General features: G+C 53.8%; 6 protein-coding genes across 6 annotated transcripts; 2 read left to right on the top strand and 4 right to left on the bottom strand.

Annotated features, from left to right (window-relative positions):
- Window positions 1-61: 61 nt before the first annotated feature.
- A1O7_06896 (uncharacterized protein) lies at window positions 62-2963 on the bottom strand (the record flags this gene model as incomplete). The annotated part of the gene is made up of 4 exons (XM_007760896.1): window positions 62-1460; window positions 1514-1851; window positions 1903-2390; window positions 2444-2963. 4 exons carry the CDS (start codon window positions 2961-2963, stop codon window positions 62-64), a joined length of 2745 nt encoding a protein of 914 aa, XP_007759086.1.
- A 2266-nt stretch (window positions 2964-5229) lies between these two features.
- On the bottom strand, window positions 5230-6030 carry A1O7_06895 (uncharacterized protein; the record flags this gene model as incomplete). Its single annotated transcript, XM_007760895.1, has 4 exons — window positions 5230-5339; window positions 5392-5589; window positions 5639-5758; window positions 5814-6030. The coding sequence occupies 4 exons, from the start codon at window positions 6028-6030 to the stop codon at window positions 5230-5232; spliced, it is 645 nt and encodes a 214-aa protein (XP_007759085.1).
- Window positions 6031-6679: 649 nt separating this feature from the next.
- Window positions 6680-11121, top strand: A1O7_06894 (uncharacterized protein; the record flags this gene model as incomplete). The annotated part of the gene is made up of 8 exons (XM_007760894.1): window positions 6680-6734; window positions 6791-7551; window positions 7607-7814; window positions 7864-8307; window positions 8356-8444; window positions 8494-10263; window positions 10320-10482; window positions 10532-11121. The coding sequence occupies 8 exons, from the start codon at window positions 6680-6682 to the stop codon at window positions 11119-11121; spliced, it is 4080 nt and encodes a 1359-aa protein (XP_007759084.1).
- Window positions 11122-11954: 833 nt separating this feature from the next.
- Window positions 11955-12549, bottom strand: A1O7_06893 (uncharacterized protein; the record flags this gene model as incomplete). The annotated part of the gene is made up of 2 exons (XM_007760893.1): window positions 11955-12135; window positions 12185-12549. 2 exons carry the CDS (start codon window positions 12547-12549, stop codon window positions 11955-11957), a joined length of 546 nt encoding a protein of 181 aa, XP_007759083.1.
- Window positions 12550-12853: 304 nt separating this feature from the next.
- On the bottom strand, window positions 12854-13509 carry A1O7_06892 (uncharacterized protein; the record flags this gene model as incomplete). Its single annotated transcript, XM_007760892.1, has 2 exons — window positions 12854-12898; window positions 12931-13509. The coding sequence occupies 2 exons, from the start codon at window positions 13507-13509 to the stop codon at window positions 12854-12856; spliced, it is 624 nt and encodes a 207-aa protein (XP_007759082.1).
- Window positions 13510-14398: 889 nt separating this feature from the next.
- On the top strand, window positions 14399-14997 carry A1O7_06891 (uncharacterized protein; the record flags this gene model as incomplete). The annotated part of the gene is made up of 2 exons (XM_007760891.1): window positions 14399-14531; window positions 14591-14997. 2 exons carry the CDS (start codon window positions 14399-14401, stop codon window positions 14995-14997), a joined length of 540 nt encoding a protein of 179 aa, XP_007759081.1.
- Between the last annotated feature and the right edge of the window lie 720 nt (window positions 14998-15717).

Below are 15717 nucleotides of genomic sequence, written 5' to 3'. Positions count from 1 at the left end.
TGTTACACCCTCCCATAGAACACCTCCACGGTTAGGCGCATCTTGCCGCTCGGGATCAGTTTCAGTGTTGCACCACATCACGGTAGATCCTCGAATCTTCGTTGAGTGGCAGTGTAGAGGGAAATTCACCAGGGACGTGCAAGTGACTAATTGTCGTATGACTTTGTGACCGCTGCGCCGGTTGTCTTACAACGTACTCGGTCGGAGCGGTCTTGGCTTCCCTGGGTCCAACAAAGACACCGTTAGCGTCAAACAGGGAACCATTTGGCGCCATGTACCCTGTGCTCGTAGGCACAGTCGACAACGTTCCAGTGTCGGTGCCGGAGGAGATGGTATCCGCAACAGCAGAGCTGGGTGCCGTGGTCGATCCACTCATTGCACGAGGCTCGGTAGGTGCGTCAATCGGTGCAGCGGTTTCAGCAGGGATCGGGGCCGAGGACTCGCCATATTGTGGAATCGCCGCCTCCCCGTCCAGCCTTTGAGCGGCCGTCGGTGTACGGTCGCGGTCCCTCTGTTCCTGTTCCTGTTGCTGCTTGTGCCGATGTATCGTGCTTGCTGCCAACGCAACTCCGGCCGCAGCTCCGCCTCCAGCCGCGATTGGTGCCATCCATTCGCCATACTCACTGACTCCGTCATGAGGCGCTGGAGTAGGTTGCGCTGGAAATATGTTAGGGTGTTGACCTTGAGTGTACTGGTTGCCCGTGTTCAGCTGAGGAGCTGGGGCTACAGGCTGATGCCCTTCCGGCTGCAAATCCGTGTGTTTCTCCATTGTGTTTGCGAAAGGCACCCCGCTTCCCGGAAGACCACCTGCGGCTGCTATTACATCACGGTCTCGGTCAGAACTCTCTCCACTAGAAGGGGAAAGCGGAGCTTGTAAGCCGCGCTGGACGTTGAGATCTGACGGAAATCGCCCACCTGGTGCTGGTCGTTGTGGAGGAGGACGCCATCCGGCTTCAGATCTGCTGTCTTCGTTGTCATGCGAACCCGCTCCGACACCGAGTCCACCGAGTCCGGCCACAGCGACCCGATCGGGCGGAGCGACCGAATTTCCTCGCACAGATTGTTCGCCAGAGAAAGCAACACGGTCGGCCTCGTCATCCTCCAATCCGCCTTCGGAGCTGATGATGCTCGCAGCTTTGAGACTGTTGCCAGAAAATGAGCGGGCGTGCGTTCGTCGGACAAACTCGTTACGTTCCTCTCCTCGCTTTTCGGTGAGCTCTTTGATATCATTGAACCAGGCGAGCATCGTATCGTGCGACTCAGCCCTGAACACCCAGGCGTGGCCGCGGTGCATCGACCCCGTCTGCCGGCCCTTGAGCATGAATTTATGTGAAGAAGAGTCCATCTCTGAGTGGGAGCCCAGCTTCTGCTCGGGCAGATACAATGACATGACAGGGGTCTGGAACGCAATCCGGTCTGCCGACTTGAATTCGTGCAGATGAGTCGGAGAAAGAACATACCTGCCAAACATGTCAGTGTCCGGCACGTATAATCGTGGATTGGCTGTACTCACCACCCAGGGGTGTAATTTTTCAGGTACTTGCTCTTACGCTCCAGCATACCGCTTCTCACTTCGATGGCGGCAGGATGATCCTTTCCAGGGTACACAATATGAGATACTTGCCTGACTGGGATTCTGGGGTCAACCATCTGACTGTTATTCGTAGTAAACTCATCCCATTCGTGATCTTTGGCCATTGCCAGCGGGCCTTCCTTCAACTTTTCAGCGGTGTCATAGTTCTCGTCGGCCTCGCGGCGAAGAATGCCAGCCAACACATTGTACGCTTTCTGGATCTCACCGACCACGATGGACTCCAACTCACGACCGGAGGCTTCTAGGTTAAGATAGGCCTGTGAGGGTTAGCATGGCAGTCCTTAGCATGTTGACATCAGCGACCATACCCTATGCAAATAGTTCTCCTCGTCAATCTGCTTTTCAAGTTGTTTATCGAGCGCTAGCTTGACGAGGAACGGATCACCCTTTCCGCTCGTGGATGCTGCATCGTGATCGACCGACCCAAGTGCTTCCTGCAAAGATTGGACTGCCCTTTTGGTAGCCTCCTTTTCCTTGTCTACTGAATTCTTAAAATCACCAGACAAGCTCTTGATCTCCTTGATCTTCTGTTGCAGATCGCTACGCAGGCCGGTCAGTTGTATGATGACCTCGTTCTCAAGGTCCCGAGCCTTGTTGGCTTCGCTCAGACCTTGCTTATGGAAATCTCGCAAAATATAGGTGGCGTCTCCCACACCGCCTTGGGACAAGAAGTTGGGTGGTATGGTGGTATTGTTGATGATGTTGGAAGTCGACATGAGGGCCTTCCCCCGTGTTTCATAAGTTTTGTGTAGTTCGCGGAAATAATTGATTATATCCTTAAGGACTTTGCGCCATGCTGCGAATGAGTCAGCCACAGTGTTGAGGTCTAACAGGCTTTGATCGTCTTACCTTGAAACCGGGTTGCCAGCAGCTCTGTTGGGTTCCCAGTGGTCGGCACAGGACAGTAGAAGACGCTATTAGTTTCTGGAGTTTCCTCGTACTTCTCTTTCTCTCCCAACTGCAAGCTGCGCACGGAACCAGCGTAGCTGCTTCTCTTACTGGCAGTCCTTTTGAGGCTGGCGCTCTTGTGCAGCGAAGCTTTCTTCTTCAAGGTGCCTCCTCTCGAAGGTAGTAGGGTCTGTGACCCTGACATGTGAGAATTCGTTCGTGGGAGCTCTGGAGACTCCTGGTTCTGATTGACGACCTCATCGTGGAGATCGGCCGCTTGCGCCAGCGCGGAATGGTCTTGCAAAGCCGCTTGAGAATGATTGAATTGTGACCCAGTATCGGTGGGCTGGGTGTGCTGGGTGCCGACGTAAGATACGGGCCGGGAGGATAATCTGGCACTAGTTGGCCGCGCGGAGTGTATCGAAGGGTCGGGACGAGCGCTCTGGATGGGCGAGACGGGAGTGACAGGTCTCGAAGACATTGTGAGGAGGTGGTAGCGATAGAACAAGCCTAGTTCTCGAGTTCTTGTAGACAGTTATCGTTCGGTAAGGGAGGTGAAGCTCGTTTGGGGAGAGCTATGTTGCGAACGGCATCATGGGAACGACTGGACTCGGCTTTGGCGCGCTTCGGTATGCGACGGTGGGAGACTTTCAGGACAGAGGGATTAGAACTTGGCTTCGACGGAGCTGAACCGAGGAGACTCAGGAGCTTGGGGTTACCGGGGAATTGAGTTGCGGCGCGAGGAGTTGGAAGTGTATGACGTCGATCCCAAGGCACAAGAAGAACAGACGGTGATGATGATGATCGAGGGCAGGTGGGAGTATCGACGTCGAGCTGCCAGGCCCCAAGCCGGGAAGGTGACGCTTCGAGCTTGGAGTCTCTGGTGGGGGCCGCCAGAGGCTGGTGGGCGTGGACTCGGCTTCCTCGAGTTGCTCAGTGCCACCGGCGCACAGCGGGAGGAGGTGGTCGAATCGCAGAGGCTTTACACAGTAGGCGCTGTGGGGAGCCTGAACTGGGCAAGTCGAGGGGTGGATTTGGCGCCTACCGTTGGCGAACGGGGTATTGAACCGAGCTTCAGCGACTCACGATTGGCGGCCACCGCTGATGGGGCTTAACACGAGATTGAGTGCTGAGCGAAAAGAGGTGGAGTGACGATTGATCTTCTTTGATAGACATCACCATTTTCCGACACTGATGCGATGCTCCATTCGCTTTATCCCTGTGCTGCTGTGACAGCGTACACAGTACGTTGACTTCGACTATTTCTCAAGCCACAAACGGCATGTCAATATGCTTCGAAAGCCGAGCGTGAGCTTCCGTGTACGGAGTACATTGCAAGGGCATGCCGCACAAGGGAAGCTGTCACCGCCCCGTGTTCGCATGGTTAGCCACAGGAACTATTTGATGGAGCCACCCACCGTTCGGGCATCATAGAGACGGCATCTTTTGGGCGCGGATAGTCGAGTTTAACCGCATTGAGGAATGAGCTATCTACATTGATCCTGGGCAACCTCGACGTACAACCACGCTTGCATATGCAGGATGTTGCGGGCGTGCTCGGGACCTAACAGCATGCAGAACTGCCTCGATGAATGGCCGTGGTCATACAGATACGGCATAAATAGAGATCCCGGTACTTTGACAAGACCAGCTTGCATTCTGCGGTAGCGAGTTGTTTGCTGGCGATTTGGAATGACGACTAAGTCAGAATAGCTGGGTGGTCCCAAAAAGGTAGGAAGCTCAAGATCTCAACATTCAGTCAATCATCCATCATGGCCATCCACCGATCCGTGCCACAGCGGTTTACCGATCATCCGAACGACTGAACGACGTACTTTTCCCGGGGGGCCGCATCAGCCACTAACGAAGCTGCTGTTGTTCGCGAGTCCCTAATTAATATGCCAGCACCTGTGCCGGTTGAGTGGGTTGGCTATTCGTCTGCACATGCTTGACCTCCCGGAGAGGTACTCTCCACGGTGTTCTGATTAATTAGTTCCGCATCTTACACGACTGACCGTTAGATGCGACCTGCATCTTGTTCCGCGACCCACTGCAAATGATAGGGGATATGCAAAAATTCTTAACTCAGAGCAAAGCATTTGCTGGGCGACGACAGAGAATAATTATGTGCTTGGGTGATGCTGAGACCAGAAATGGAGATTGTCAGTTGATTCCTCGTCTTCGGGGCGTGCTCCCACGATCAATAAATATGCATAGCACCTCTTACGATGACCGCGTCTGATGGCCGCCCGATTAACCATCTTGATGTGAACGATCCAGTCCCAGGCCCGGCTAGACTTTGCTGACTGACACAGCTGCATTGCTGCGCTCATCATTGACCAGGATTGTCTTTCCTCATTCCACATTTGCTGTCGGCCGGCTGCTGCCTTTGCAAAGCTCGGTTTCGGGGATGGACAGTAGAACGAGTGAAACGCCTTGCTTGCGTGTGAATGGTCTGTAAACTTGAACGAATTGTCTGAGGCGCAGATGTGACTCTGCACGAAGAATCCGCGCCGGACCGAAGCCTTTCCAAGATCCCACGTGGAAGGGTCAGCGCCGTTCGGATAATGCTGTCTTGTTTGACTATTTACAGTGCGAGAATTTACCGCTTCGCCAGTTGCATGACTTGCTCCTCATCGAAGTCCATCCGCTTGTCCGTGGCATTCGTCTTGTCCTTTTGAGATCAATCGGTTGGAGACAGTCCCATGCGAGGTTGGGTCAAATGAGCCACCACAGATTGAAGATTCTTATGCACCAGGTGCAGACTTGTTTTCATAATATGGCGGCTGCACATCGAAGCCGTATCTTTCCTTGATTCTCTGCTTCCGCCTTTCCTCATACCCGGGTCCGTAGATGCCTAAGTTGGGTCAATGCGCCGCTCAAAAGTGTGTTCCGACGAACAATCTTACCTCTGCCTTCTCCCAATTCATTTATCGTTTCGTTGAGAGGTCTCCTGAACCGCGCCTTGGCCTCATCTTTATATGCCATTCGGTCGGCGAAAGGCTTGTCTGCAGCTGACTCGAACATGGTGCGACCCGTGTAGCTGATCACACCCATTACGCTGCCCAAGGCGAGAGCGCTACCTAACGTCGATACCATCGACCGCTCTGCGGGCGTTCAGTAACATTCTTTATGTGTCGGAATGTGTTAACGTACTCCAAAGACCATTTAGAGACCCAGCAAGGGCACCTCCAATTGTGTGGTTGACAAAGTCATTCTTCTCACGCAGATTCGCGGAGGCGATGCTGGTGAACTGGAAAACTCCTCCCATTGCCGCTGGAAGGTGTCAGCACTTGTCCTGCTTCGACCGCGAAGATTGTGCCAGCCATACTGAGTAGACCAATAGTTCTCCCAAACCGCGTAAACACTCCGAAAGCACCAATTTGTTCCTTCGCTACCGTGTTCTGTACCGAGGCGATGAAGAGTCCCGCGGCGCCCGTCATCATTGCCGACCGGGCAGAGCGGCCGAGGGCATCTTGGGGTTGGTAGACTCCGCTAACGTCAGCGTCGACGTCGAGATTTGGCTTCGGGTCGACCAGGTCCCCCATGGCTGCGGTCTTGACTGTGGAAGTTCGAACCAAGGAGCTCAACTCATCAGGAGCTGCACGGGAGAAAGCAACTCAAGGGAGAAACGTGCAAGGGAACGGTGTGCAGAAAGGCTGGTGATTCGCTCCTGCAATCTTGTTCGCTGTCGTACGGAGCATCTGCAGTTGAAGCTCTGATGTTGGAGATGCGCAGGCTTGGCACGAAATGACGCCGCCGAAGGCTACGCGCCCCCGGATATACATAGAATCTCCAGCTTCGACAAGTCAAGACTATTTGCCATTGCCAGGCTGCTACCAATACGCTGCAACAGCCATTCTTCCGCGATGGCAGGCCCGTTTTACACTTCGAACTGTCGATAGCTGCTCTGCACCTATGATCCAGCGTGCCGACCCTTCTGTCATTCGTCGACGGGGACCTGCATCGCCAACAGCCTTGGGCAGCCTTCCTTTCAGTCTCCGCGTGGTCTGCCCAAGACCGACCTTCACTTTCACCTCTCCATCATAGTAGATGTGCTATTCCAAATCGCCATTGTTCGCATGACTCTGTTTCAGAGGCTTCTCCTTCTCACCTGCTTCGCCGCCTCAATCCGCCGTCCCCTCTCCCTCTGGTGCTCGCCTAGGTAGCCGGTAATCCACCGCCAATCCATCTTTGATGGCCGGGGTGCAAGGGAATATCCGGTCATTCATTGCGCCGATCAAAGGATCCGGTGCGTAGAGAGAACGCATAGCAAGAGCTTGCATCATAGTAACTTGTACATCACAGGGCGCACCGCTCCAGCTCTCCTCGAGGACGTAACGCTCTATGCGCCATGGCGGGACTCAAGGGACATACCCAACCTGCTGGCCGACTCTCCACTCACATTCACCAACGTCCAGTACCTGGCGGAAGCCCTACCTCCTCAGAGCTGCAGACACAAGTTCGGACTGAAGCCAAAACAATATCAATCGCCTGCGTTGGACGAAAGACCGGGACCTCAGACGATATGGACCGTAGCAGCTGTCTGTCAACTGTGCCGCGTGCATCTCCACGTCAAGATTGACTACACCATCAGATTCGACGAGGAGCCATGTCCGAGTCCTCGACATCCCTTGCATCACCTGGTGAGGTCGGAATTTCAAGAGCCTCTGGAGAGGAATGCATGGAGGCGTCTGAACCCAAACTCTCAAGACGAGATATACACGTACAAGTGCTCTTCACATAGTTGCTCTGCCACAGTCACCCTCCGCTTCAGTCCCCCGGTGCTTCGTCAGAACGACATTCACACCCTGACCGATCCTGGTTTGCTCCGGCAGAGAACAGAAGATGCATTTCGGGAAAGAGGCGGAAACACCGAGGGGATGCGGCATCCGGGCCCTATGGACGTCCTGCTCGATCTGAGAGCCTACCTGAAGAACTCATGGAGAGCGAAAGATGATCCGAAGTTCAAGTCGATCAATTTGTCCAACAAGCGCTTTATTGTTCGGTTTGGTCCAGAAGGCGGTGCTTGCAGAGATGTGCTGGAGCATCTCGGGTTTCAACTGGTGGTAGGTCAGGATTTGTATTACGTTCTTGTGTCGAAATTGACTTGTTGTTTGGTAGCCGGGTGATTGCTGGATGGTGCCAGAACCAGACTTTGAGGACCAGCAGCCCTACGAAAGTCCCGTCAATCTGTGGTTGGACAATGCCGAGCACGAGCTGCTAACGCTCATCATGTCACGGCCTTACGAGGAACGTCAGCAACTCCAAGATGTACCACCACCTGTACCTGCCGAGAGGGAACTCTCACGGGCCCTGGGGTGTCAAGACTGTGCGTTGCCTACCCCGAGCCGCACGTGGTCTGCTAACATATGGTGTAGATGACTCGCATCCGTCAAGCAGGGCATCACATATTTCTCCGGAAATGCGAACACCCCCTTTCATTGCCCTTGGTGCTCCGATGGACCTGTCCGATTCGCTTGTTACCAGAGCATATCAATGGCAAGTACAGACCGACCCGCAAAATGCACCTGTATATCTCAGTAGCCTCAAACACATCGCAAGCCATCGCCAAAGCCCTGATCTGGAAACTGAAGTCGTCATAGAGACGTCGCAGGGCCGATTCGATACAGAGATGTTGAAGGAGGCTTATAGAGCCTTGCATTTCCTTGGGCAGGAAAGTACAATCAGCGATGAGGATGTCATCGGGGGTTTCACCGCCCAGCTGGCAGATTCCCCAGGCCACGAGCACCAACTGCGAGACTACTTGCGGATTATAGGCGTCCATCGTAACAGTAAACGTATCACAGACGCAGCGATGAACAGTGAGTGCGTCAGAGCGGCCGGGACTACCATAACTGATTATCGCGCAGTAATCGATACCTACGAGGCGGCGCTTGCCTTCTTGGATGCAGATGCCTCAAATGATGATGAGAGCATTCAAGCACTGTTTGCTGTCAAGGTTTGTCGCTTCACCCCAGGCTCTAGGCAAACACACTGACAGTCTTCAGACCTCCGAGAACAAAACTCTAGAGGACCAGGCCATCCAGGCTGTTCGTCTGATCGCAAGGCACCGGCAAAGTCGATTCTTGACCCAGTGGATTGACTCCGGATTTTCATCAGACGCGCACAACGTCATGGAGGCCGCCGAAGGATACCAAGTTCTCCAGATCGAAAACCGGGCGGTCGAAGACGAGATGGTTCTGCTCCAGTACACCATGGCTGTTGAGGATAACCCCGGTAGCGTCGACCACTTCAATCGAGCCCTGACCGCCATCGCACGCGAACGCAAGAGTTCAATCTTGTTGGATCAACTGCACAGCGCGGCGCCCAAGGAACCGCAAGGCACCCCCGAAGAACCCGTTGGTCTCGAAAATATCGGAAACACCTGCTACCTCAACAGTCTCTTGCAGTTTTTGTTCACCATGAACAAGCTGCGACGGCTGGTGCTCGACTTCGACAGGTACAAGATGAATCTGGACGAGAAAAGCATGGAAACAAAACGTGTTGGACAGCGGAGAGTCAGTGTCAAAGAGGTTCAGAGTGCGCAGAAATTCGTTGATAACCTGGCATCGCTGTTTCGCGGCATGATTCAGACTCCGCAGTCTTCGATCAAGCCAGAACAGGAATTGGCGCGCTTGACGCTAGAAACCGAGAGCGTCAAGGAGAAGATGCGGCGCAGATCGACCCTCAAGTCCAACGAGCGGCCCAGCTTAGGCTCCATTGACAACATGCCTCTACTGGGCCCGTTACCCAAGGACGACTCTGCGGCTAATGGCGCACCAGATTCCGCGGTTGTCCAGTCTCCTGCCGAGGTCGACGCTGTCGACGACCCTCTTTCCACTTTCGATGCCTCAATACTTGATGCCGCCAGTGGCGCAGATGCAGTTGACGACGCAACGATGAACGACAACTCCAGTGAAATCACCCTTGTCTCCAAGCCCGACAGCGAACAGAATACCGTCGAAGGGACCAACGAGCAGGAACAAGCGTCAGTGGTGGATAACAAGGAAAATGTGTCGCCGACCAAGCCTCCGTCGGCAACGATCGCCGTATCGCCTTGGACAGGTCAGCCTCTAGAGCCAACCCCAGCGTCAAAGCTGAATGCCCAAGCACGCGCGTCGTCCGAGCAGACAACCAACAAGGCAACTGACATAGATCCCGAACTCATGAAGTTCGCTCCGCCTCCTGGAAAGCCACCGCCAGTGCCTCCACGGAAGCCAGTTCAAAATCCAACCACGACATTGGAAGAGTATGCGCGACAGCAGGATGTCACGGAGGTCATGAACCACTGCATCATCCAGTTGTCATATGCACTGCGGCCCACAGGCTTCGACAAGTCTGGCGAGCAACTTGACGAGATCCATGATCTCTTCTTTGGGCAGCAAATTGTCCATACTGAACCTCAAAAGGAGCCACCAGTAACATTGCCTTTCCTCAATATTATTACACGCGTGTTCCAAAGACCGAGCGACGTCTACGCCGCGATCGACAATGAGTTCGACCTTCAAGACGCGCAAAGTGGTGCCAGGGCATATACTTCTATCGCAGGCCTACCGCCAGTGCTGAGCATAGCTCTAGATCGAGTGTCGTGGAACAATGAGACCAAACGCCAAGAGAAGCTCAATTACCATGTCGACGTGCCGGAGACAGTTTACATGGATCGATACCTTGAAAGTCCACCAGAGTCCGACCTGATGAAAAGACGGCAGCAGACATGGGAGATCAAGAAAGAGCTGTCCTTGCTTATTGCTCGAAGGGACGAGTTGGAAGAGAAATATGTAGGCCATATGCTTCACTGCAATTGCTTCAACGTTAATGACTTACCTCTGTGCAGGCCAAATCCGCCGACATCCCAAGCCTTCTCGAAGATGCAAAGATCGCTCTGGAGCACCTGTCAGAGATTCCTAGCGATCAAATATCGGAAAGCTTGGACATCAATCCGACCGCCATCGCAATCTTAGGGACCCTTGCGGAAAACGCTCGGTGTGAGCTCGAAGGTGAGTCTCGCCGCCCTCAAATACTATAGACTTCACTAACCTTTCACAGAAGTTCGAGGGCGAATCACCCAACTCACTCAGCAAATCAAAGAATCCTTCGCCGACATGCGCAAACACCCTTATCGCCTGCACGCCGCATTCTTCCACCGCGGAAGTGCTGGCGGCGGCCACTACTGGGTCTACATCTACGATCACAAGAAGGAAATCTGGCGGAAATATAACGACGACCGCGTCTCCCTCGTGACGAACAGAAACGAAATTTTCGGCAATCCATATGCTCAAGGCCAGCACTCAGCCAGTAACCCCCCACCGAATCCATACCTCTTGATCTATCTCGACGCAGAGAAGATCGATACCCTGGCCGAGGCAGTAAAACGAGAAATTGTGTATCCGCCACCTGATGAACCACCTCCTATTCCCTCGCGGAATCCCCCGCAAAATCAAATGTCGGCCATGCCGCCGGCTCGAGCTACCGGTAGCGGTGGCGGCGAAGGTGACGTGGAAATGTTGGAATACGTCAATGGTGGTGAGCAGGCCCTTTCCGACAACATCATTGTGCACCCACCGGAGTCGAAGGTCAAGAAGCAAGGCGATTGGGATGACAGTGAACTGATTGCGGATAGGGCGATTGAGTGGTAATGAGCACGATCAGGACGATGCGTGGTGGAATTTGCAGCCTTTGCTGTGATGCTGGCCTCAACTCCGCTGTGAGCGAGGTTGACTGCGATTTTGGACACGCAGATGAGTGCTGGCAGAGCGGTGGGGCAGTTACACCATTCTGTCATTGTACAAAACCCAGGACTGGATCGGCTGGAAAGAAAAGGACAGCTTTGCATCGCGCGTACAATACATAACTAGAGCATGGCGTCAGTACACAACAAGTGCGACGTTGGTCTGCGGTGGACGCGCCAGAAATGCCATGCGCTTGCGTGAGCCAGTACCGTATGTCCTCCGATCGCAGTATCTCTCCGCGCTTCCAAGCTTGCTGTAGATGCTGTATCCTGCTGCTTCGGTCCCTGTTCAGGGCCAACAGCAATCCACAGCGCATTCAAAATGCTTCGTGCTCCGAGTCGAGCTGGCTGTGTGGCACTGAGGTGCGTGTCTAGGTAAGCGGAAGAGGTGGGTGCAATATGTCTGAGAAGAATCTCGCCATGAACGCGCATGAGGAGGTGACCTGTATCCTGCGACGGGGCCCCGGTACGTAAAATTTGAATTTTCGTTTTTATGGCTTTTGAAAGACGTGCCTCCAGTTTGGCCGTGGGCGTCATGGTACTGATATCAAGGTTCCTCCCATAGCTATCGTCTGAGTGACCGTCAGCCAGCCACCGATACCGCCTTATCCTGATGATACATCTATGCCTTTGCTGCGCTGAAAAGCGGCCAGCACCGTCGCCCCAAGCACAACAAGTGTTGCTTAAGAAGCCACAACCTCGACGCCGTGCCATGACTCACGTAAGCATACCCCAGAACTCCTAGACAAGATATGCCTCGCCCAGTCTCGAGGCAGGACGCGATCGTGCACTAGCAACGGTCCTTCCGCTCTTCTTACCCCCCTTGACCCATTCCCAAATGACGCGTTTCTGTTCGCTATCCATGCCAATGGGTTTGGACTTTCTCGCAGGCCTGGCAAGGTCGACGATGTGGGGTCCGTTCCTGTACGAAAGTTAGACATGAGATCACCACAGAGAAAATGGAAGCGTACTCGCGATACTCCAATTGGACCTGACCCTTGCCCTCTTTTTGCCTCGAACTATTCAGCTCGTCGATGAATTCTTTGAGAATGGACCGGTTTGGCGTGTTCCCAACATTAATCTGGGGTTCGGCGGGCTTGAACGCTGCACCTGTTCTTGCTTGCACGGGGCGTTTTGGCTCCGAAAGTTTGAAGTTGGGTGGGATGGGTACGTCAAGAATTTTGACCGCTGGCCTCTTGACCGCTGGCTTAATGAACTGCCCCTCTTCGTCGGTGTCGTCTGACTCTTGCGCCGAACTCGGTACACCTGCGCTAAGAAGGCCTGCACGACCTCTAATCTTGAGGCCTTCTGGCCGGAGACCGCGGTTGGCAGCCATTTCTTCCATGTGCGCCGTGTCGGCCCCGAGGCTGAGATTGATGATCGAGTCCTGCGGGAAGGCTTTCAGAGACCATCTTGCTGTTGCTGCTTGATTGGCAAGTGCACAGTCGCCCACCAGGTGTGACTTGCTGTTACAGACACTGCAAGAGATCCAGAGCTTCAGAGGCTCGCCGACAGGGGTTCTGCTTTGTGGGAAGAATCGTTGAGGACATGTTTCTTCAACGTGGCTCAGACCTCCGCAGATATCGCAAGGAACTGTGGTAACCTTCAGGCTACTCCGGCAAGAGTCAATGGTGTGCCCTCTATCGCGGCACCTTGAGCACCGCTGAAGCCGGGGACAGGAGCGACTGGAATGGGACTTCGAGCAGTAGACGCATACAATTTCGGGACAGTTTCGCTCAGCATGACCTGGCTGAAGACAGCTGAGGCAGACGGCGGGCTGATCGAGATCTATGGTGTCGGGGTCCAGATCAAAAAAGGCGTATTTGAGTTGGTTCTCAAGGTCTTCTGGGCTCAGATCCACCAACCGTTGGCATGCATGGATGCTAGAATTCGTCCCGGAGGATTCGGTAGAGACGACGTTGACAAATCGCTCGAGATCGCCCTGTAGCTGGCTGTGAGCTTCGTGTCCTGTGGAAGACAAGGACTGGGGTGTTTCTCGTGCAGAGGAATGGGCTTCTGCGACACCTCCTCTTGACTGTGCGCCGTAGACTTCATCGACATCCATGGAGTCGGAAGCGTCTTCATGTTCGGAATTGCCAACGTTAATGACCATCCCACCGTCCGACTCTTCCTCGTCGTCAGAAATCTCAATGGTTTCATAAGCGGAAGCGCCCAGAGAGGTAGCCGCTTGGGGAGGGTCGGGTGATCTGCGCATGACCGGCCGAGGTTGAGGCAGTGGCATCTGGCGGAAGCCAGTAGCTAGACGGTTATTCCCATACCCTGAATTGGCCGCCATTGCGACACTGTTGGACTTTGCTTGCAACAGAGCTACCTCGGAAACTTGGGGAACCGAGAAGCTGGTAGGCTCGAAACTCTCGCAGGCTATGCTTGAACTGAGAGATGAAGGTGACAACGATTCAGCTGAAAGGGAAGGTGCGGCATGAACTTGACCTCTTCGCCTGATCTGGCGGCTCGAACCTACAGCGGAGGTCCTAGACTCGCTATCATTGTCGTCATCATCATGGAGAGCGAGTCTATTCATCAGATACCTTTCAGACCACGACGCCGTGTTCAAGAAACTTGCTGAGCGTGTGGTGAAAGTTGCCACAAAGGACCCGGGCGAGCGCCGAGAAGGGCAGGTCCGCCGAAAGACAAACGCCGAGTCGGAATGGTCGTGTGCTGCCTGTAGCCGCGCAGGGCTCGCTCAGTGAGATGGCTACGTATGCAGCGTCCTTTAACTGGAAGCTGGGCTCGCCTCTCCATTTTGGTCATTCCCCCCATGAATTCTCGATGTGAAACCACCACAGCGTGTCTCAGTGCATACATACCCTTTCGGTCTTTGATCTTCCGGATATTCGACACTCTACTTGCACAGCTTTCGAAACCTCTCACCTTGGACTCAATCGCTGCTGAATTCTACTCTACTTTACCAAGTCAGAATCCGGACCTTTCTCAGTCGTGCCGTGCTCAACGCGATTTGTCCCGCCTGCCACCACTTCAGGTACCCGCGAGTCCTGACGCCACCTCCAACGCTCGCCGTGCTGACCACAAGCAGGCGTCGACTACTTAACACCCACCACATCTCATCTCTTCCGCAGATGACCTCCCAAACAGCCCTTCACCGAAGCATCTCCTTTGAAGCCAATGCGAGACTTGCTCCTCTCGTCTCGTCCTACGATCCAAGCATGAGTACCACGAAAAGCGGCCGACGGAGGAGATCTAGCAGTATAATATACCAAGAACCGCCCGAGTCGTTAGAACAGATCAGCGATCAGTCCGCCCTGCCCAACCTCAACTCGCAATGGGTGAACGCAAAAGGTACGCTTCCGCAGTCTTGTGGACCGGTGCCTTGACAGAAGACTGACAGACGTTCGCAGGAGCCTGGACGATACACCCCGTCATCATACTTGGTCTCAAGATCCTCTTCGATATAATACCCGGTGTCACCCAGGAGATATCGTGGACCCTAACCAACATAACTTATATGGCCGGCTCATACCTGATGTTTCACTGGGTGCGAGGTGTGCCTTTCGAGTTCAACGCAGGAGCATATGACAACCTCAATATGTGGGAGCAGATCGATAACGGCGACCAATATACGCCCGCAAAGAAGTTCTTACTGTCGGTACCCATCGTCCTGTTTCTGCTGAGTACGCATTATACCCACTACGACTTTACTTACTTCACCATCAACTTCATGGCCCTCATGGCTGTCGTGATCCCGAAGCTACCACAATTTCACCGAGTACGAATCGGCCTCTTCTCGGAGCCGCCCGACGAGTGATTGTTCAGCAAGGGCTCTCTTCGATTTCGGAGCTAGGAACGATCGGGTTGGTATGGTGGCATTCGTCTCCTTCATTCTCTTTCTGGGCCACGTGTGTTCTTTCTCGCTTGTCTTCTTCACCTTACTTTTGGGAAGTCAAAATACAACGCAAATTGTGATCTTGTGGTAGCAGCAACCTTCACACCCCGCAAAGGTCATCTTGGTCGAAGATCAAAGTTGGGACAAAAGGGCACATGGAGCCGCAACAAAAGGTTGAGAGGCATGGTCGGGAGAATGTTCTTTGGGTCCAAGGACAACTCGAATGGGATATTGCGAGACATGATTGGGGACTACAAGCCCATGCCGCCTGTTTTGGCAGGATGATGTTGCTGGGTTCCATCCGATGCTACTTGCTTTCCACATCAATGATATCCACCTTGCTCAGTCCAGCACACGTTGCCTTCCTTCTACTGTATGAGTATGCCGACAACCCAAATCCTTCAAGACGAGGTACTTGCTTAGTGCGGAGAGCATGCCGGTTTCCATCCTCCGTTGGCCAATGTTCCCTGCTTTACAAAGAGACCCGTTGGCCAATATATCTTGGGTTTCAAACGAACCTGCTCTTTCTCGGATTTCGCCATGTTAATAGATCCCACCCGTTTGCTTTACTGATTTCCCAAAACCTGTCCCTGTATCTTACAGCCGCTAATCTGAACGCCGTACCCCTCGATCAGCGCAGAT

Source organism: Cladophialophora yegresii, assembly GCF_000585515.1.
Source record: "Cladophialophora yegresii CBS 114405 chromosome Unknown aczIN-supercont1.5, whole genome shotgun sequence".
In the NCBI taxonomy this organism is placed as follows: domain Eukaryota; kingdom Fungi; phylum Ascomycota; class Eurotiomycetes; order Chaetothyriales; family Herpotrichiellaceae; genus Cladophialophora; species Cladophialophora yegresii.
The sequence above is the reverse complement of the archived record's forward strand: the minus strand, read 5'-3'. Positions and strand labels throughout refer to the sequence as shown.